Source organism: Ursus americanus, chromosome 32 (genome assembly GCF_024610735.1).
Source record: "Ursus americanus isolate L20-20 chromosome 32, mUrsAme1.1.p, whole genome shotgun sequence".
Taxonomy (NCBI): domain Eukaryota; kingdom Metazoa; phylum Chordata; class Mammalia; order Carnivora; family Ursidae; genus Ursus; species Ursus americanus.
The window spans coordinates 13,892,701-13,915,764 of record NC_142158.1 but is presented as its reverse complement, the minus strand read 5'-3'; the positions used below and the strand labels follow the sequence as shown (position 1 = coordinate 13,915,764).

General features: G+C 38.5%; 1 protein-coding gene across 1 annotated transcript in view; it reads left to right on the top strand.

The window, feature by feature from the left end:
* LOC123801533 (uncharacterized) overlaps positions 1–22,561 on the top strand; it is a 219,874-nt gene extending 197,313 nt beyond the window's left edge. The window contains exons 11-12 of the mRNA XM_087857899.1: positions 9,959–10,165; positions 22,424–22,561. Coding sequence (XP_087714025.1) covers positions 9,959–10,165; positions 22,424–22,561 — 345 coding nt within the window. The remainder of the gene's footprint in view (positions 1–9,958; positions 10,166–22,423) is intronic.
* The last annotated feature ends 503 nt before the right edge of the window (positions 22,562–23,064 follow it).

Sequence of the window (23,064 nt, the reverse complement as noted above, 5' to 3'; positions counted from 1 at the left end):
TTTAAGGAAACACTATTTGATCCACAGGATTGTCCCCATCCTCAGCTTAACCCTCAAGGTCAGCCAGAGTGATTCTTTCTACATCATAGATGTTACTTCACTGTTGACAAATACTCAATGATTTCTCTCCAATCAGTATACAAGCCATCATTCTTCAGTGGTCTTCATATCCCTAAATGCTTGGTTTCTTGCCCTGGACTCCCACCACTCTGATCGTACCTTCTTTTTCTCCCCTTGCTCACTTTGCTTCAGTTTTTTTGGACTCTTTGCTTTTCCTTGAACGTAAGGCAAGTGTGTGCCCCTCATAGCCATTGTACTTGCTGTTTCTTCTTCTGACACTATTCTCCCACTTACATACATGACTGATACCCCTTCACTTCATTCACTTATTCCACTGTCTCCTTCTCAGACATGTTCCCTGAATGAAATAGAAGTTCTGAATAAAAAATAGCAACAAAGTAGCCCTTTATGGTCCCCACTCTACCCACTGCTTCATCCCCTACCCTGTTTCCTTTTACTCTGTAGCACTTATGATACATTCAGTTACATATCATATGTTTTCTTCCCTTGGAATGTTATCTGAGTTAGAGCAAGGACTTTGTCTTATTGGTTCAGTTCTGTGTCTTCACATTCCCCTGGTACGAGGTAGGATTTCAGTGAATGTTGAATGAATGAATGTGCTTTGAACAGAGCCTTTTATATAATGAGTCCTAAATAAGTATTATTTATAATTCTTATTCTTAATTAATCTTTCCCCAAATAGCTACTGCTGTGATCAATCTTCTATATGCTCTTTTCCTTCTTTTTTTATTCTGCCCCGGAAATTTCATGCTCAAAGAAAGAACTACATTCAGAACAAAAGGATAAGTGTGATGATGAAATCAGGAAACTGACAAAATCTCGTGATTTTGTCTCAAAAGCTGTTAACATTCTGGAAACTTAGACTCACTGAAAGTCACTAAACTAGAAGTTTGGTTGAAAGATGAATGCCAATTTCCCCCATTCTTTTATTTTTCAAGACAAAATTCTGTATCTTTCCATGTAGAGATTTTTTGTTCCTTCCAAATCTCAGCCAAGGTGAAATGTCCAACATAAGCACCTATTGTCATTACTTACACATATGATTTATCCCTCCTCAAATCTTTTAGAATTTTTGGTCTCTCGTAGGGCATTTAAAACTTCTTAGTTGTAAATGAGAGGTAGTTACATTTGCGTCTCACTTCCCAAGATAATAGGATTTAACCTGTGTATCTCATGACATCTGGCTTGAATGCGTGGCTCAAAAACGTCTCTGAATGATGAAAAAGGACCTAGGTTTTTTTTTTTTTATGATTTATTTATTTATTTCAGAGAGAGAGAGAGCCAGCTCGAGCCTGGGTGGGGGGGGGAGAGAGGGAGACAAGCAGACTCCCCGCTGTGCAGGGAGCCTGACAAGGGGCTCCATCCCAGGACCCTGAAATCACCATCTGAGCAGAAATCAAGAGTGGGATGCTCAACTGACTGAGCCACCCGGGCGCTCTGAAAAAAGACCTAGTTTTAAAGCACAAATGACACATTCTGATTTCTTTTAGAGTTGTGCAAAACAACCAGAAAACATTCCCTGGTCCTGTAAGAGGAAGGTATTAAATTAAATACACACCGTCCCCCCCCATTAAATCACTACCATTCCAATCAAAATAATATTTCTTTACTTGTTGGGCTGTTAGTAAGGCAATTCATCATCATAATGCATTGTAGCTTTGGAGTAAAGGTTCATATGCGTGCAAAGGGGTATTATTCCAGGAGAGTTAGGACAGAGGCAATCTTTGGCTTGTGGGTGGAGTAGGAGGATGATGTGATAAGAGCACCTGAACAAACTTCACTAAATTAGGAAATAAGGAGTTACAACTTGCACTTCGGGAAGCTGGTGGAGAGTTCACCTCACTGATACTTCTGAAGGTGTGGTCTTAGTATTTTTTTTTAAATGACATAAAAGAGCAGTTGTTTTGCATATCCATTTCGGAGTTGGCAAAAATGAATCCATTTCAGTAGTTTCAATGATAGTCATGCAAAAAACAAAGCGAAAGAAAACAAAAACAGGCTGCCTTCAATACTGAATCAGTCCAAATCACTTAATTCATTTATGTATGCCTTCAACAAATAGAAATTTAGTACCCCTTATAAGCCAGGCTCTATTCCCTTTTCTCACGAAGCGAAGCTTACGTTTGCATGTGGGAAGACAGACAATAAACTAGTAAATCTATAGTATGGTTGCTAGCAACACTTTTAGTAAGTGTTATGATGAAAATAAGGCATAGGGTATGTCTGAGGGTGGGAATGTTATTTCATACGGGGGGGGTCAGCAGAGATGCACTGATAAGGGGACATTTGAGGAGCATTTTAAAGGAAGGGAGTGAGCTGGTAGGTGTCTGGGAATGATTCATTACAATACCCATTGCAAGAGCTCGTGTAGGAGCAGGCTCAGTGTTTGGTAAATTCACCTTTGCTGCTGCCAAATCTCTCTCCTAGATTTTCAGCCAATTTATACTACCTAAGATTTAGGAAAAAAAAATTGGTTAGGGTATAAAGAAATTCTAATGTATACAGTTTTGTTCATTGTAGTTGATGCAAAAATATTTGGGCCACTACCTTTTGGGAGTAATTTATCCTGTATATAAAATAAAACTTTTACACATACACACATACATATAAAGACAACTTCTCCCTCCATCTTTTGCTTGTCTTAGACTTTGGTATTTTTCTGCCACTAGAGAAAATCAAACTAAAGGGATGGGATAAGAACCAAGAAATCGGGGCGCCTGGGTGGCACAGCGGTTAAGCATCTGCCTTCAGCTCAGGGCGTGATCCCGGCATTATGGGATCGAGCCCCACATCAGGCTCCTCCATTGTGAGCCTGCTTCTTCCTCTCCCACTCCCCCTGCTTGTGTTCCCTCTCTCGCTGGCAGTCTCTATCTCTGTCGAATAAATAAAAAAAAAAAAAAAAAAAAAAAAAAAAAAAACCAAGAAATCAGTCACCAGTATGGTGGTGGCCACACTTTTGGATGAACAATTTCCTGATCAAGAGCTCACGGCACATCAAAGCAAAGGTAGAGGAGCTGGTTGAATAAATATTTTAAAAAGAACAAGTAATCTTCATACTTTTAGATACTTGAAGCTCATTTTATCAATGATTTAGTGACTTAGTCGGATTGATGGGCTTGTGTAAACTCTAGCCGGTCTATGTGTCATATTGCAAGGCTGCTATCTGGAAAGGAAAAAAAAAATATATATATATATATACATATATATATATATTTTTTTTTTCCAATTTCTTTCCTTCTGATAATTGGCCTAAAACTGGCTATCTTAACTAATCAGTCCAATTATTTGTCTCGAGTTCTTTTGGAACAGAAACTAAAATACTAGATCATAGATAATTTCATAGGTTTTTTGTTTTGTTTTGTTTTGTTTTTTTCTTTCTGGAACTCAGGAGAAGAAAGAGGCTCCTTTTATATTTGAAGACTTGAGTATATGGTGCAATTCTTTGGCCATGGTTTATATATTTTATGCAATCTGACCATAAAATTAAATATTTTTTTTCTTTCTGCGTCTATAGAGAATGGAGTATATGAGTGGAAAATACTGCTAGCCACGTCATTATGATTACTTCCATTTAAACAAATGCATTTGCCACCTGTGGGATTTATCTCCAAAGGCAGTGGGCGGCTGAAGCAGAGTTTTGGTTTTTTTCCTTACCTATCTCCTTTCTGTCACCTTTTGAATCTCTTCTCTGCTCCTGATTCCAGATTTGTAACGGAATGTTTTCACCTTAGCCTCCTCTCTTCCTATTGGAACCCAGTGCTTCCCATGCACAGGAAAAGTCAGAAGTGGGGCGGTGGGGTTGCTCCATGCTTGTGCTCTCTCAGAAACAAATCTGTAAGTGCTCACCTGTAGTCATATTGGTGCTAGTATTAATGTTTGCATACATATGTACAAGCAAAAACCTAGGGAATACTGCTAACGGCTGTGACTTTCTACTTGTCTGAAATAACCTGTAACTTTTTCTTTCATTTATTTCTATTCCCAAGAGCTTTGAAAAATGTCATAACCAGAAGTGACGTTCTTTTTGGTTTCCTAATGTGTTTCTTAAGAATTTTGCAGTAGTGCTATGAAAAAGCATATATTTCTGCAAACAGACACAAGATGTAAAATTTGGGGGGGTTCTTAAAATTAGAGATAGTCACAATAGCAAAGCTTACATAAAATGTGTACACACCCACATATAGAGATACATTAACTTTCCCAAACTGCATAATTTCTACCTAAATTAACCACAGGTAATTTTGTTTAGAAGTATGGCTTTCTGGCAATGCAACATAGTTTATTACCTTTCTCTAAATTGATTCAAATTTACTTAAGTGCTTGTTCTAGACTCCTAATGGTTATGTTAAAGAAAGAAACAACAAAAGCATAATCATCTTAGTTACCTAATTTATTTGTAGGTAATCTTCTATTAATTTTTTGCTGTTTTATTTCAAAGCAACACACAAAATGAAGAAATGTGCCAAATAGCTGATACATATATGTATATAGTCTGCACAGAAATAAAAATGTTTCAATGAAAATCAAAAACATTATCAAATATGTAGTCTATGCTCCCAAACATCTGATAACATCTCAGGTTTTAGTGTTTAGGCAAAGGTCACAGGTTAGATTCGTATGTGAACCGAGTATGTCTTTGTCCAAAAAGTGGAAACTATGGATGAGTCAAGGAGAGCGTCCATTTTTTTTTTAAGACAGCCAGCGAGAGAGGGACCACAAGCAGGGGGAGTGGGAGAGGAAGAAGCAGGCTCATAGCGGAGGAGCCTGATGTGGGGCTCGATCCCATAACGCCGGGATCATGCCCTGAGACGAAGGCAGACGCTTAACCGCTGTGCCACCCAGGCGCCCCAGAGCATCCATTTTTATTTGGAAAACCAAACCAACTTCTGCTATGTCTCTTCATCCTGTGAACAGGAGTTGCCATCTTTTCCTAAAGCCAAATATTTGAAATGTTGACATTTTTTATTTATACCAGGATATATGATATTGGGGAACTACAGACACAAGATTAGTCATAGATTTGCATTCACTGATTCTAAAGGAAGGCATTGTTTTCGAAGACAAAATAAAGCACTTTTGGGTAAGACACCCATTTTACAGAGACCCAGTTTTTTAAATGACACGTGCTCTCCCAGAGAAATGGTGAATAAAGTCACCATCATCGAGGCACAACTTATTTGGAGTTTGAAGCTTCAAATCCACAGGAGACCGAGTAGATCATCCAGTATGACCTCATTTCCTGACCCTGGTTCCCTCTTGCCGACTTTCCACACTTGTAAATAGAGTGCAAATTCCAGTGAGGAAAGAAAAGAAATCCACCCAAAAGCTGGCCTGTTAAAAATGTATCTATGCAGTAAATCTGTGTACCACTGTGTAATTATAATAACATAAACAAATCCACTATAAGGACGTTCACATCAGACCTAATTTCACGCTGAACTATTATAATGCAATTAACAGCCTCATAGTCCTGTTTTAATTAAGCTCTGTTGTGAAATATGCAGCATTTGAACCTGTTCCGGCCTGCTTCGTCTACCATTGAATTACCGCCCTTAACTTGTCTTCCTGCTGAACGATGAACTTCATTTAAGGCTTACTGTTTGCGGGTCTGGCGTTTTGTGGGTTCCTCTCAGCTTCCTCAATGCCTCCAGATTGAGCTCCTCAGATGTGTCCTGTATGTGTAGTCTCTCGACTCACTTGTCTCAATAGATCTATTAACTCACTCTGGGCTCTCCTAGAAATGAAGCGACTGAGTTGATGGGTTTAACGAAAGAGATTTCAGATGGCAGGAGAGTTCACTTGAGCTGCCTTTGGATTCCCAAGGGCACAGTAGCTGTCTTCTGGCCTACCATTTTGCAGTACGGAGTGAACTCCAATTTTCCATGGATGTTATCCCAACTGCCAAATAGTTTAACCATTCCTCACTAGGAAATGGAAAACAAAGGCATCTAGAGAAAATGCAGTTTTTAGAAAAATCATATCCTGCTTCCTTCCTTTTATCCCTCACCGACCCTAGGCGAGAATGTCTAGGTTGTCTGGTATTTGCCTTAACAAATCTTTCCCTTCCTCTATTTGAATTGCCTTCGCGGCCTGAAATAAAATTAAATGAGAAATATTACGTGGGAACAGTTATCAACGATCACAGGTCAGTTTGCCGAGAAGCTTGTTACTCGACAGCTAGTTTTAAAGAAATAGAGCTAAAAGTCAAGAGAGCACAGTTGCTGAGAATCACGTTCACCCACATAGATTATTCAGACGTGAGCCAAAGGACCTAAGAAAAATCGAATGGTGATTTCCTCATCACTCCTCACCTCTGTGTCCACCCTCTGATCTGCCTTTCTTCAGATTTAGTTCCTGTTATAAAAATCCATGTTCTTCTTTTTTTTACCTTGCCCTACTTTCTTAACCCTAGGGAGGATTTTAAGAAGGTTTCAAAGCTAAGCATCCCCAATTGCTTCAGGCTGTCTTCGGTTGTAAGTCAGAATATAAAGCAATTACCCGTAGGGTAGGATGTGTTCATGGCCAATGGGAGAATGTTCAATATATCAGCGGGTAACCGAAAATATTCTCTTCTGCGTGAACATCTGGTTCAGATTCTTAACCATTTCTAGGGAGGTTTTATGGGGCTCTCTCCCTCACTTCCGCTGTGCTCTGCCTTCTTTTCTAGAAGGAGGTGTGTACCCATACAGCAAAATAATAGGGTTTCACTTGATCCACATTTTTCGTTGTAGGTAGGCATTTGATTATTTGATCTTAAGAACTGCCAGCTAGAAATCCTGAAAATGACCCCAATTGCTTTTGTATTACAACTTTATGGTCCAAAGGAGGGGAGAAAAACACACTCTGGTATTTTTTCCAGTTCATCTTCAATTCAAAGAACCTTGAGAAACTTCCATGGGCTATCGTAACCCGAACGCCGGCAGAAATTTGGACGCTGCCTCTAATCCCGTGTTTCCTGACGGACTCCACAACACCCCTTTTGAGTCAAGAAGGGTGTTTACAAAGTTCCCACCCCGACCAAGGATAGAAAAAAATCTTCCCTCAGCCTCTTCCATATGAGCACTTCACTGAAGGGAAAATTCAGCCTCCAGAATCATGTTCAGACACATCCCCATTCGGCAGCCACACACTACGGCACGGAGAGAATAGTGTCCTACGCGATCCAGCATTTTACCCACAGTGAAATCAGAAGTGCCTGGGCTTTAGACTCAGACCAACCTGGGTTCAAATAGCAGAGCTGCCTGATTATTGTTGGGATCTCAGGGGGGCTACTATGTGACACACCTCTTTTCCCCATCAGAGCTATTTGAGAAAATTAAGGAAATGCAGGAACCAGACCAAAGGCAATAAAAATTACTGATAAAGCTGTTTGCAAGATATGGCTCTAGATCCGCCGCTAAGCGGACTTGTTAATTCTAGATCCGCCGCTAAGCGGACCGTAAGGAAGGAGAGTCGACACAGACGAGCTGGAATGCAAGGTCATGCTCAGAAGAGGCTGTCTCGTTCACACTAGACTATGGTCAGGCAGAGAATATGGGTACTTCCTAGAGGCAGCTGGATTAACAGAAGGAGAGGGCAGGGCAAGGGGCTGCTCTGTTTTCTTGACCCCGAATTCACCAGCAAGGACCACAAGTCAAGTTGTGGAGAGGAGCCAGGAGTGTAGGGCTCTCTGAGATGAAGGAATAAGAATTATCTCATAGTAAATTATCATCACATAATGGTGTCTCTGGACAAGTCGCTTAACATTTCTGAGCTTTGGTTTCCTTATCTATAAAATGGGGATAATATACCAACCTGGCAGACAGGCAACATTAAATTAAAATATACATATATTGTGTGTGTGTGTGTGTGTGTGTGTGTGTGTGTGTGTGTGTGTGATTGCCTGGTGTAAAATCCTGGTCCTCATGCCCCTGCTACAATCCAGTCCATTGGACCATTCATTGGCCCCTTACCCCAGATGCGCCTTTGCATATCAGGACCATCAGGACTCCTGCTCCTTTGCCGGAAACATCTTTGGCGCTTTTCGTCTCTACTGAAGTCCCGTGAAGGTCTTGAGACCCAATTGAAAGCTCACCTCCTTGGGAAGTTTCCTTTTGTGTAACCATTCATCACAGGGAAGAGGTTTTGGTTACATATATGGTTACAGTGAATTCCTGCAAGAGTGGTAGGTCCTGGAGCGTGTTTTGATTTTCTCAGAAACCTAAGTTAGAATGGATCCTCAGGAAACTTCTGTTTTTAATTATAATAGACCTTGATCTTTTCTCTCATGCAAGCCATTTCAAGACGTTTACCACTTCTGTACCTGTTCGTCCAGATTTCAATTTTGTTTTTTATTTTAGAAGAAAAAAAATCGCTAGCTGAAATCTTGGGAGTTCATTGTCAATGATGGACTTGAAGTAAATCGTAATTGGCCAGAACTTTCTTTCATGTTGGTACAATCTTTCCATATTTCTGAGGGTTTAGAATATTTGTAAATCATTTCAGGAGGAATTAACTTTGGAGCACATGTTTGATCTAGCCTCTCTGCAACAATAGAAAAATGTTTCCTGCCTCAGAAAAGCCAGTGAGGAAAGAAATCCATTGACTACTTTCCTCTCTCTGCTTCTGAAACTACCGGCATCCGCAGATATGGAAATTGGAAATTATAGAAAGCATCTCCATAGCTCAGTGGTTGTAGGAAATGTTAACAAAGATATTGGGAGACCAGAAGTTTTATCAGCCACAAACAAATTTTAGAGTGCTATAGTCTAATCCTCATCATTAATATTTTATTTTATTTTTTTAAAGATTTTATTTATTTATTTGAGAGAGAGAGTGAGTGAGAGAAAGCATGAATTGCAGGGGGAGCAAAGGGAGAGGAAGAAGCAGACTCCCCGTTGAGCAGGGAGCCAGATGTGGGGCTCCATCCTGAGACTCCGGGATCATGAGGTGAGCCCAAAGGGAGACGCTTAACCAACTGAGCCACTCAGGCACCCCATTCATATTTAAACAAGCAATAAAACGGTGTTTTTTCCACTCACTCATAATTCAGTTACTATTAATGAAGGCCCCATAGGTATGTTGTATCAGAAAAAAGAATTGTTGGGGCGCCTGGGTGGCTCAGTCGTTAAGCGTCTGCCTTCGGCTCAGGGCGTGATCCTGGAGTTCTGGGATCGAGCCCCACATCAGGCTCTTCCTCTGAGGGTCTGCTTCTTTCTCTCTCCCACTCCCCCTGCTTGTGTTCCGTCTCTCACTGGCTGTCTCTCTGTGTCAAATAAATAAATAAAATCTTAAAAAAAAAAAAAGAAAAAAGAATTGTTACCTGAGAAAACTTACGAGAAATAAAGTCCAGTAAGTATAAAAGTCGGGGACTTATGAAGAAAAAATAGTAGGTAAATGTATAAAGTATGCAAAAATCCTGCCCTGTGAACTTCAGCAAAATGTATCTTTAATTTATCTCATCCGCTGTTGTGATGATGCCAGAGATTAGCACTTAGCACAGTGAGAACAAGGAAAAACGAGCAGGGATTCCTTTTGGATGAGAAAGCACAAACACCCATTCATAACACCATTCGTAAGCATTTTTTTTTAATCAACATTGTCATTGTCACATCCTGCTTGATCTTCCTACTTTGGGTTAATATGGGAGCCAATTACAGCTTCATCTGTGTAGAATTAACTTTATGGAGCACACACCGGGGATTTGTCTATCTTCACTATTTAGATATATGTCATAAAAATATGCGTGGAATGGAGCGCAGGCATTGCAGATGGCAGAGACTTTCAGATTTATTGTAAAATCATTTAAAATTGGTTATGCTCTTGCCAGAGTTAATTAATTTTTTTCTCTTCTTTTCTGGGGCTGGGGGGCTTGTGGGGGGGTTCGGTGTCTCACTAGGTGGCAGTGTATGATTATATCTGGAAAAACCATGGCGTCGAGTCCAGAATCTCCAGCTGTGACCTCCAACAGCAAAACGAAATTTCTGTGTCTGCACTTGGTCCGGGGGATATTACTTCTCATGTATCTATATATACCGTTTATCCCGGTGGGTTCCAAGAGCTATACCGCCATTTTCTCCGACTCCCCAATGGCGCCATCGTTGAGGTACGTGGTTATGAAAATATTTTAATGCAGGTACTGTGTATGTATGTTTGTGTGTGTGTGTGTTTATACTTGATTTCAAAGGCTTTAAAATTACTTTGCAAGTATATTGTATAATTAATGTTTCTAATACCATAATAGCCTTGAAGATATATTTTAGTGTTTTCTAAAGAAATGAAGGTACTATGTAAGAAATAAATTGTTTCTGCAGATAGCTTTGTGGGAGAGAGACAGGAAACAAATCAAGTGAAGTAATTCAGGGTTCAGCCTATGAGAACTTTGACTCAGGTAGCATTTGCAAACATCAGCGGATTGATGAAGAAGGGTTCTCTGAGTCCATGGACACACTTCAATGCCTCAGGAAAGTGTACCGTTCCTTGCTTAAATGATTTCACACAAAATGCGTGAGATGGTGGCCATTTCATACTTTTTCCATGAGAAAAAGCTTAAAAAGTAAAGTCCCCCTCTCTAAATCTTTAAAAATGTTAAAGGAGCATTTAGCAAAGATCGTGAGGCCATGTTTTCTCTTAATAAGTCAGAGTCCTCAGGTGAGTTGAGTTTAGTTTAAAAAAGAAATCTTACACATTGCACCATATTCTTAAAATCCAAATTTCATGGCAGGGTGAAACCTGAGGCTCAGTCCTATCTGCACCAATGTTGTTGAATTCTGAAATCTAAAAGAATGTTATTTCCCATTAGATGGTGGAAATAAAGCATAGAGGAGGAGGAAAATTTAGATACATTTCATGTCTGCTACCCTAGTCATGTTGGCATGAAATCACTTAACAGTGGCACAATCTTAATTGGTAAGAATTTGCAGAATACTTCACCCTTTCCCTCTGGACTTTTACCATTGTTGTTTTTGTTATAAAGTTGATGAAAGTCTTTCCACCTAAAATTCCTTTGAATAGAACCTTGTGGAAATTTCGAGTGGCTTAGAGATCAGTGTGGCAGCTATGGAGCTTCTCCTTTCTACAATCCCAATCCCATGACAGCATTGGGGTACTTGAGCAACTCACAGAGACACTCTACTGGGAAAAGCACAGATGTGCCAGGCAGGATTCTCCATCACTTCCCCCCCTCGCTCCCTTACTGAGGGGTGAAATGAGAGAACTGTGTATATCGCAGCAAAGCAACAGGTGGGGGGATTCTGACTGTATCTGATGGAGTTTAGGTCAAGGGCTGTTGGTACTTTTGTCTATGATCCTTTTTAGACTTCCAAAACCCTTGCTTTAAAAAAATCTCCTTAAGGAGCAAAACTGTCATAGCTTAATTGTTTTTTGTTTTTGATTTTTGTTGTTGTTGGTGGTGGTTTTTGTTTTTGTTTTTAATTTGCACAGGCATGTGCTTAAATATATGTATACACTGTGCACTGAAAGACCTGAAGAGGCCACGACACCAGGAATGTCTGTGCTTCTGCTGCAAAACATGGTGTGGCAGCTTGCCGACCTTGAGACCTGAGCGGGAAACCCAGCGTGAGATGGCCTGTTCCTAGGAGCAGAGCAATCCTCAGGGCTCTCTGATTCACTCGCTTCTGCATTTGCTCCAGAACCTTGCCTTACTCACTTCCCACTACTCTCTGCCTGCATGCTTATCTGTAAAACTGGGTTATGGAGACTTATACCGCCTGCCTCATAGAGATTTGGGGCAGATTAATGGGATCACATCCGCAAAGTACTTTTAGCTCTTTTTATTTAAAAAAAAAAAAAAGGAGCAATAAAGAGGACAAAGCATTATGGATCATGCAATGTTAAATTCATTCAACTTGTAAACATATTTTTCCCAAGTACTAATAGTAACATTAGGCTAAAAAATAAAATCACTTCTGGGAGGATTGAATCGTGAGGGAATCAGGCTCATGGACCCCTCTGACTCCCTGTCCGTGTTTTCACCACCTTTGCCTTCTGTGATGGTAATGATACAGTGATGCAAGTGCCCCTCGGCACTTCTGAACCTGTGCCCGATAGAGTTTCTAGCAAATTCTAAACCAGCTTTCCCCCTTTTGCAGATCCCAGCAGATGTCTACACATCTTGCTTCCTCGTGGGTCTGCAGTCTAGACACCCAGTAGTCACTACTATGACTTCTTCATGCTTTAGGCTTCCTGCTTTTTGCTCCATGAAATCTACTGACACCCATATCAAACAGACCTCCCCTTGCACCTCTCTAACACTGATCACCAGTATGAAATTTTATGTAGCCTTTCTAAACATGTTGCCAGCATGACATTTTGTCTCCTAGGGGACAGGAACTGTGATCCTAGTACAAGTTCTAGAGTAACTTGAAGATGAGACAAATTTTCTTTCAGCCGCGTGTCTTGCTACTTGACAATCATCCAGTCCTCTCTCTATCTCTCCTGACCCTTACCAGGTACTTCCAGGTGTATCACTGGCCTTTTGAATTATAAAACCCAAAACTGGAGGGTGTTCAAGACTGGTCTTGTCTTTTGTAATCTCAGTGAGAAATGAAATTAGTATATTCCTTCCACAAAGATGTATGCATTGAAAGGAAATTTCAAATATCAACACTTAGGTAGATTATACTTTCTGGATTAAGGAAAATCTATTTGACTTCTAAAATTAGGGTTTATAAGTAGTCACCTACTTGGATGGAAGTTAACTTCTACCCTGGAGCTCCTTATCTTTGTACTAAGTGCATTATTGAAGCTCTAGGAAATCTATTAAATTACATTGACTTTCTGGATGCCAAATTGTTCTACTTGGTTGGTAATCTGGCATCGTGATAGCCTTTCGATTAAGGATGGAGATTTCTCACAATTAATATCGTGCCGCTGTTAAGTGATTTCATGCCACCATGACCAGGGAACCAGACATGAAATGTATCACATTATGCGAATTGAGGGAATTTATACTTAGGAAATCACTTAGACACACTTAGAGATACCTGTGAGATCCAAGCCACAATTTGAATGGCTATTCTGACCTGGGAAGAAACAGGTTGCCTGTGTCAAAGCCTAATGTATTCACAAATTAGATGTGGCAAAACCGCAAAATAAAAATGGATATAATTTTGCTGTAGCGTTACAGCCTGAACACTATTCTCAAGGTTTTAGGGTGGTTTTTAAATAGGGTATCCAGTTATCTAAATTCCTTTTGCATTTAACACAGCTCTAACCTGTGACAAGAGTGATCTTGAAGGCTCTCCTTATCCTGATATGAAATATAGGTCATATATTAACCTTTTTTTTTTGGTCTCAATAAAACCCTAGCAATTTGGGTTTGAACAAATTATCTTCAAGGTTTTATTTTTATGGAAAGCCATGTTTTTGGAACAGAATTTCAACTCTAAAGAGGTCAGATTTTGCGAATCTGAAACAGAAGTCATAGTACAAACAATCTTTCCTATGGACTTGTGTTCATCATCTTTTTTTTTTTTTCCATCCATACCTGTCACCCTTGATGGCATGGCTCTTACTGTGTTCTGCATATTTTGCTTTAAAAAGTAAGAACCAGGGGCACCTGGGTGGCTCAGTTGGTTAAGCATCTGCCTTCGGCTCAGGTCATGATCCCGGGGTCCTGGGATGGAGCCCTGCTTTGGGCTCCCTGCTCAGCGGGGAGCCTGTTCCTCCCTCCCACTTGTGCTGTCTCTCTCTCTCTCTCAAATACATAAATAAATAAAATCACAATAAAATAAAATAAAAAGTGAGGTTCCCTCCATATTTGTCGAGATTGTCGTTGGTCTGTGTGGCCGTGAGCACCTCTCTTTAATTCTATTTTTATCAGCCCCTCTGAGCTCAGTGATTCCATAGACTCTCGGAGAGCAATGCTTCATCACTGCTCCATAGGTAGGCTATCTTGTGTCTGGGTGTGTGTGTGCGCGTGCGTGTGTGTGTGTTTTCTGAACAAAGTTACTTTAAAGTTTTTAGTGCTACAAAACCTAGAAACCCAGGCAAGACTAGAGCGGATTCATCAAGTCACAAATAAGCTTCCCAATCCCAGGGTATCCGTTGCAATTAAGAAAGTCCTTGGAGCATTGGTTGGGGTGGAATGGGAAAAGGGTTTTTTGTCATTAGAGGCGGTGTCGCCCGGTGGTCTGAGCAGAGATGTGGGAGTCAGGAACTCAGCGATCTCACAGAGGCTCTGTGAGACCCAGCTGAGCGGCTCCAGGCAAGTCTCTGGGCCTCAAGAGGATGGGCTCACCTACTTTGAATCTCCCGTCTGAAGAGCTCCTTACCCAGGGCCAGAAGATACACAGCAGGAAGCCTCATTCCTTGTCTGCAAAATGAGAATATTAATACTTGCCTAAATAACACATTAACCAATTAGTGATTGTTAAGTGCTCTGCTGATAGAAAGCAGCAGGAGAAGAAAGGCAAAAAAGAAAAATGGAAACACAGTTTTGTTATTAGATGGGTTTTACTTGGCTCTGGGCTTTTCTTCCTCTCACAGAATTGAGTGACCCACACAGTGCAAAGAGCAAGTGTTGAGAGAGTGGACCTCCATTTTTTGGTCTCCAAGAGAAGACAGCAGGTGAAGCTGACTGTCCCCCACCAATCTACAAGACGCTTGGAATAAACCGAGTTGGGGGGAAACCGCATTTGATCCATGAGTCAGTGTGTTGCAGGGGAACATCATACAAATAACCGAGACTTTTCAGTTTTAACTCTAATATTTTAGTACCTTTCAGGAAGACTCTTCCGTGAATTTCTAAATCCCCCCAGTCATCTACTACAATGACCAACTGGCAGTATGTGTGTGACAGAGAAATGTATGCACTGATGTGGAAAAGAAATCAATAGGAAAATTAAAGGAAACTGGGGCTCTCTGTGATATATTCATTAAATGTATAAATTGTTGATGATAGCTTTCATTTTCGTGTTGGGGATTTCTTCCATCCACATTTTTCTTTTGTTGAAAGGCATTGCATATGGGAAAGAAAAAACCATTTGTGTGTGTTTTTTTTAACTGTGTAGATTTGCCTAAAGAAGATACTAAAATTAATTTACTCATGCGAATGGGACAAAGTCGTATTTTCATTCCCTAAATTTGGACCACTTTACATTTCTTACACAACAGCTTCGTAAAAGGATGCCATGAGTCCTTTGGACATATTTACTTATGTGGCAATATTGAAAATATACCTTAAAATGAAATAGTAATAGCAACAGTTATGGCTTTGCATAAAATATTGTTAAAAAAATTAAGTACACTAATGTTTTTTATTTCTGGTTTTCAAATTCAAACTTAACAATTGCCACTTTTAATTTTTTTAAAAATAGGGTTTCGATACTATTTTGCCTTTTTCTTTCACTAAGAATGATTAGCTAGTTTAGTAAACTATCTAAAACTTAGACCCTGTTATAAGGAACATATTAAAAAAGAATCAGAATACAAGAGCAAAGAGGAATTCAACAATCAGGCTAGTATTAGAATATAATGTCACTTATAGGACATTCTCCTGTCCTGCTACCACAAAAGTCTTACATAGGCACATTTACTAATCTTTTAAATATACATATGAATTATGCTATTTGAAAAAGTATATGACAAATTATTATTCCCATATGTGTGTGTCAAAATAAGTGATTTTATTTGTCCATAATAATTAGGTCAGCATAACTTGCTATGAGATGTTTTGCTTTTCAAAAAACTAAGCTAGACAATTCTTACCTCAAGCTTAATTTACCATATAAAAATATATGGGTATATATGTATGTTTATTATATCGTATCTAATGTATGTGTGTATATTGGTACACACATTGTATATATATACTATATATATTGGTAACCTGTAAGAGGGAAAATAGCAATTTTTTCATAATTAGCACACTATAACTTTTAGATAAATACAACAGATTTCAGGCACCTTTTCAGGAAATGTAGCTGTTTACTTGTAAGAAGCTATTTTAATAATAAGGTCAAAATATTAACTCTTAGTGACTAAATTAATGTTAACGTAACTATGGTTTCCATAGAAAATCATGAAGAACTGTTTTGGTTCTATTTATTGTATACTGAGATATGACATTTTGAAACATTTTAGAGATTCTACAGGTCTTTTCCGAAGCCACCACACTCACCCTATCTTCTAAAATATTAAATTGCCCTGTATTTTTTTATACTGATAATTTGAGACAATCATGCATTAATAATCTCTGGTTTTTATAGACCTCATATTTTTTATTTGTGTATATAAGAAAAAGAGTGATTAGATACATATTTTTGAAAATACATATAAAATTATTTTCAGCATCTTCGATTTTCTTTGAATCTTCAAATAGAACTTATGAAAGCTGTAGAAAAGATTCGTTATATTATTATATTCATACATATATCAGATATAATACATACACATCTGACATATCAGAGAAAACTATTTCCCAGGATTTTAAGTCATAGGAAATATCTTAAAACATATATTAAGTATAAAGAAGCAATGTTAAAAACAGGCTTTGACATATTAACTAACATACTGCTTAAATGTCTAACATAAACATTATAGAGGAGAAGAATTAAATCTTTATTGCACAGTTGATAAAGATTGAATATTTTACCTTTAATAAAAATATATTTACTTTTACTTCTGAATATTTTTCTCCCCTATTCAATTGGATTTTAGAAACCCTATCTTGAAGGGTGAAATGTGAAATGTGACCAATGTGACAAAACATAAGGCTCTCTGTATTTATTAATCTTAAGTTACTATAAATTTGAGAAAGTTTTGAATTTTTGCATTTAAAAAAATGTTTTAAATCCATGCAAACAAAAGTCAGTGCTTGAGAGAAGCATTTTCAGAATATGCCATGATACTACTAATCAATGATTTTTATCTTGACTCATTTGATAAGGTTAATACTCATTTCCTAAAAAGTCCAAGATAATTCAGCCATGAAAAAAAAGTCAAGATAATTATTTTTCCTTATATCTATATACAGAAATATCATGAAAATATTTTGGTGCATTTTGTAATTGTATCCTTTTAACCTAAGAACTATCTGCAAATGTACTGATCTTCATCTTTAAGAATGCATGGATATAGAAGTATTATGGTTTCTCCTACATAGCTTATGGAACAAATTCTTCTGTAAGTCCCTGAAGCAATTATTTAATAGTAATATGTTAAAACAATGTAAAAAAAAAAAAACAGTTCATCATGTCAGTTATTTTTACATATTTGTACCCAATAAATTATTTTTAATCCCACATTTTACAAACAGTGATATAAAAATCATATAAGCTTATTTTATGTGCAAAATCACATATAGTATGCTGAATGACACTTAAAAGAAATGAAACAGTAACAGTAGCTTATTTTCTGAAGCAATTTTGACATTAATGCTAAATTACAACTTGGAAACATCTAGCATTTTTACCTTTATGAGAAAAGGCTTTTTACATATTTAATATAATTCCAGGGAAAATAAACTGGAATTATGTATAAAGGTACGTACGCTGTAACCAAAGGGCGTTTATATTCCCCTGTAGAATACTTACAATGATTTTATTGCCATTTTGTGTCATTTTCTAAAGGGTATAAAATACAGCCAGTAAACAAACTAGACTTTAGATTTAAGGTGACACCTGCTCCTTCAGAAGCAATATTCAGATATTTAATCCTAAGAACATTGAATATTTTACAACCACGTAAAGTATACTTTCGCAAAAACGAAAGGACTGTGTGCTTTGGCTTGTGATTTTCACAGCTGGAATGATCCACAGGGTCACCACGACCAGAGCCGCATTGTCACTAAATCCCAGCGAAGAAATCCCACTGTCAGCCTTTATTTAACTGCTTGAGGAAATTCACATCAACGCTCTCCTTCTTCAAAATGCAAAACACCCTTTCTCTAAAACAATGTTGATTCAATCTATTACTTACATAGAGTGTCGTATTATTTCTGGTCCCATTTTTGAAGTCTACAGTTGTAACAGAATTTTAATAGACTCTTTACCCCTTGTTCAGATTACTGTACTTCAGGTGTACCAATCTGAACTCCGTCGAGAAAAAAATTCTATTTCATTACAGAACCATAATGGGTTTAACTAAGCCTCCCAACATTGCCGTGTTGCTGCAGTCAGTATTAGTGCTATGCGTACATGAGTCCTGGGGTAAGGGGGCAAATTAAATCAAAATCTATCTGGAACGCTGTATCTAATTTATTATTCTCTATCTTCCTTACTGTATTTATAATGGGCTCTCACTGAAGCTTTATCGGTGTTTTTTGGCAGCTAGGTATGACCCGTTGCACCTGCTAAATTGTCAGTAAACTTCACTTAATTTTTCCGGTTAGACTCCTGAAGATATATCTGCCCTTCTTAGCAGACAATTCACTAGCTCTTTCTTAAGACCTTTATACCAAAGAGGGCCAGCCGTGTTTCAAACACAAGACAAAAGGAAGTCACGTGTGCTCTTGTCTGCACAGCCACGGGCATCACTGTGGAACACTAGCTCCCTGAGGCCTGGGAGATCCTTGTCCGCCTCTGTGAAAATCCTCTGCCAGTCACGCTGCCTGCAAATGGCACCGAGATGTCCCATGCTTGAAGTCTACTTGTTGGCATCATAAATGTCTAACACCAGAGGGGGGCGGTTCTGAGGGGCTAGTCAAGTACCTAATGCTTCAACCTCAGCCAGATGGTTTGCCGGAATTCGTTTTCACCCAAAAAAAGTTGATCGTGAGAGTTTTTGCTCATTTTTGTTGTTGTTGCTGTTGCTTTTTATGAAGGAGTTGAATTTGGAGGTCCTTACTCGGCCATTTTCATTGATATTCTCTATTCTCTCTTAAAGCTCGATGCTGACAGTGGAATTACTAGGCCAAAGAATATGATAATTTAAAAAGATAGACATTTATGTGTATATTTGTTATATATTTATGCATGTATTACGTATATGTGTGAACATATGGCTATATATGGATATATGTATCCCAGCTGCCCGCCAGAAAATATGACAAAATACATAGCCACAACTGCAGTGAGTGAAAAGTTTGCCCAACAAGACCACATGGATATCACAGCTCGGGCTCAATTTCTGCCTTTGAAAAATACTACATGACTAAGTAGCTTTTTGTTTGTGTTCAAAGTGTGGCCCATTTCCGTACAAGTTGTCATGAGATTGTTCTTGTTTGTAATATCTATGGTCTAGCAATGTTTCTTCCCAGTAATCAATGAAACTCATAAAATAAAATGTGTAATTATATTATCAGCTTATTTTTCTAGCACAAACACTTGAGGTAAATGCCTCTATACGGACTGATAAAAATTAAAAATATTCTAAGATTATTTTCTTTTTTAAAAAAATATTTTATTTATTTGAGAGAGAGAGGGAGAGAGAGAGTGTGTGCACAAGCAGGGGAAGGGGTAGAAGGGCAAGCAGGCTTTCTGCTCAGTTCAATCCCAGGACCCCAGAATCATGACCTGAGCTGAAGGTGGATGCATACCCTACTGAGCCACCCACGTGCCTGTAAGATTATTTTTTATGAGCACATGACAGTAGTTGGAAAGAGACCTGTCCTGCGCAACAGTTAACAGCAGAAGTGACAACAAACACATTTCTGTAGCAACAGATTTGAAACTAGTTAACTTCTTATTCCCTTTGCCCAAACCTCTCAGGCCAAAGCGTATTTGTTAATTTGATGTATATTCACCTATATATACAAAACATTTTAAAGAAGTAAATTTGGATAGTTTACGGTGGCAGCCTTAATGAGTATAAGAGGATTATTTAAACTCTAGAAGCACAAGGAAAGGACCAATGGGAACCAGAAGGCTACCTGCTACTGGTCAACGGCCCAGCCATTGTGCAGCGGGAGAGAGAGATTCTTCCAGGTAATTGGTCCAGATGACAACTGGAGGAGTTCCTCACATCTCCAGCCAATAAAACCACTCCCATACACATGTCCCTTCTTAGCCACACACTCTGGACTCTTTGTGGAATCTTATGAATGGAGACATACTATTGAATAAGGAGAAGTTCCAATAATTCATTTCTTAGAAGACAACGCGATGATTGAAGTTGTTTCTCTGAATCGGATTCTCAACCACAAAGAAAAGATTGTAAATGACAGGAAATTTAGGAGAAAGTGACCCTGTGGTTCTGTTATTCCTAATTCTGGTAAAGGCTGAGTCCACCCAATTTGATATTAAGAATGTGCATTTCAGAAGTTCTGAGAACAACTGGCACAATCCACCATATGAAGATCTAAAAGGGAAGATATCTCAAGAGACATGGACAAAGCTCCCAAATGGTGATTCTGACTTGCATTTTTAGATAGTCTTGAAAAGAAAGAAAATAAAGCATCTAAATAGGTGCTGTTATGCCATGAATTATTTCCCAAGAAATTGAGGTTTTTAAAGCTCATATACAAAGAAGTAGAAAGTGGGGCGCATGGGTGGCACAGTGGTTAAGCGTCTGCCTTCGGCTCAGGGCGTGATCCCGGCGTTATGGGATCGAGCCCCACATCAGGCTCCTCCGCTATGAGCCTGCTTCTTCCTCTCCCACTCCCCCTGCTTGTGTTCCCTCTCTCGCTGGCTGTCTCTATCCTGTCAAATAAATAAATAAAATCTTTAAAAAACAAACAAACAAACAAACAAAAAAACCAAAGAAGTAGAAAGAAAGATGTATAATAAAGAATAAATATAAGAGATGGTTAGGAAGAGTGACAAAGGAACAAATAATGGAAAAGGACCGGAAAATTTTAGATACCAGTGGGGGAAGTGGACTCTCAGAAGACCTGCAAGAGAGATTCATCAAGAAAGGAAAAATCAAGATGTCCAAGGATATCTATTTTTCTTAACTGATGTAGTTGGATATGTCAAACATCTATTTCTGCTAAATTGCAAAAGGTATTTATTAAGTCACGTAAGTGGGAATTACAGTAGATATTCTAATGGGATGGCTGAATTCAGGAGTTGAAAGAATGTTATCAAATCCCTCTCTCTTCTTTCTCTCTCTCCCTTATTTTCATCTATGTTGGCTTCATTCCTGACACTGTCTTTTTCATATGGTAGCACAGCTCAAGGATTTATCATTCCAAGTGCTTGTTATCTTGGAAGGAAATTTTCTTTCCTTGGTATTCCATCTGCACCCATTTATTTGTCCATTTCTGGAAAAAGGCTTTCTATTTAACTTGCTATATGATTTATAGCCTCTTTAGGAGATGGAAGAGTAGTTCTAGAAAGAAAAAAATGGCTTCTGTAACCAGAAGAGGAACTTGGCAAATAAGCAGATGTCTTCTTTGTTATCCAGATAAATGCATTCCTTTAGCCAATGTAGATGTAGATGTGGCTCCCTGCCTTTCCAACCAGGATAGTCTTCAGTTCAAGAGGCCATAAGTTCTAGGGAAAACAGTCATTCAGCAGAATACTTGGAAACGCTAGATACCTTCAAGATGTAGGAGAGACATATGAAGTCAGTGAAATTGATGATTATTATAAACAACCCAGGAATAAACCCAAACTGTGTGTGACAAGTGAAACAAGATGTTGGCATGCTTGCTAGTTGTGCTCAAAGATAATTAGTCTTGTATATACAGAAAGCTTCTCTAGGGACAATGAGTTCCTACTAAAAGGAATGCTGTCCTGTGTCTTCCCTCGTATGAAAAGAGTTTTGTTTTTGATCCATTTCATCACACAATAGTTATTAAAGGCAAAAAAAAAAAAAAAGAAAGAAAAGAAAAAAGAAAGTAAACAAAGAAAAGAAAGAAAAAGAAAAAAAAAGAGAAAATTCCAGTCTTATATTTGATTTTGAGATTTTTGGTTTCCATAGAATTAGGATAATTCACTTTCTAAATGTGTTTTAATTGCTGATTATGAACCCGTGTTCTGTATTAGTAAATGTTATACAGATTTTAATTTATATATTTGGTGCGTTATACAATGCCTGCTAAAGTCAGAAGTGAAACTGATGGGCGCCTGGGTGGCTCGGTCGTTAAGCATCTGCCTTCAGCTCAGGGTGTGATCCCGGGGTTCTGGGATCGAGCCCCACATCAGGCTCCTCTGCTGGGAGCCTGCTTCTTCCTCTCCCACTCCCCCTGCTTGTGTTCCCTCTCTTGCTGGCTGTCTCTCTCTCTGTCAAACAAATAAATAAAATCTTAAAAAAAAAAAAAGTGAAACTGAACCATAAAACCTAAATTGCAAGCTTCTGTTAAACAATGGAGTTAGGTTAACAGTACGGCGTTTCAGGGGATTTCCAAGCTAATCTTGGGGTGGGGGTAAGGAAAAAGTCACAGCATTTGTTCATTGCACCTAAATATTTCTTTGAAACATGGTAGGTTAATATGTGTTATTTTATCACCTTTTTGCAGGTGTTTGGTGATATCAGTGGTATAAGGTTTATCCCCACTGAAGTGGTCACAGCGATTCAGGAGCATATAAGTGAACTGGATAGTACACTGGAAGACTCCTTTGATATTAAATCAAGAGAAATGAAAAGAAGCCATTAAAATAAAAAGGTATTCTTTTCTACTGATTAAATATTTAACTTGGCTGTGTATGTGAGTGTCTTAACTAAGTAGGAGCCACCAAGTGCTTCTTTGTTCCTTTTTTCCTAAAGCGCTACAGTGGCGTGTAAGTCACGTGAGAGTAGTGTGAATTTCTCCTCCAGGTGTAAATTTCTCTTCCACCTACGGCCTTATAATATGTACGTTACCAGAAGTTAATAACTGTTACTGGAAGTAATGATCATCCCAAATATGTTTTTCGGAGAGCACAGAATCCTGCCAATCTTTGTTAGTTTAGAACGATACTTGGCTACTGTGGAATTTGAAGAGTGGTAGGATACCGTTTTTCACTTTCTTTTATAAGTAATACTCTTCCATTTAGAGGGAATAAGGGGAATGGCCAGAGTGTAATAGAACCAACTCTAAATAAATCTCTTTTCCTTTTTATATGGCTGAAAAATTTCACATTTTTTTAAGAAGGAACTTCAAGAAGAAAAATGGAAAAT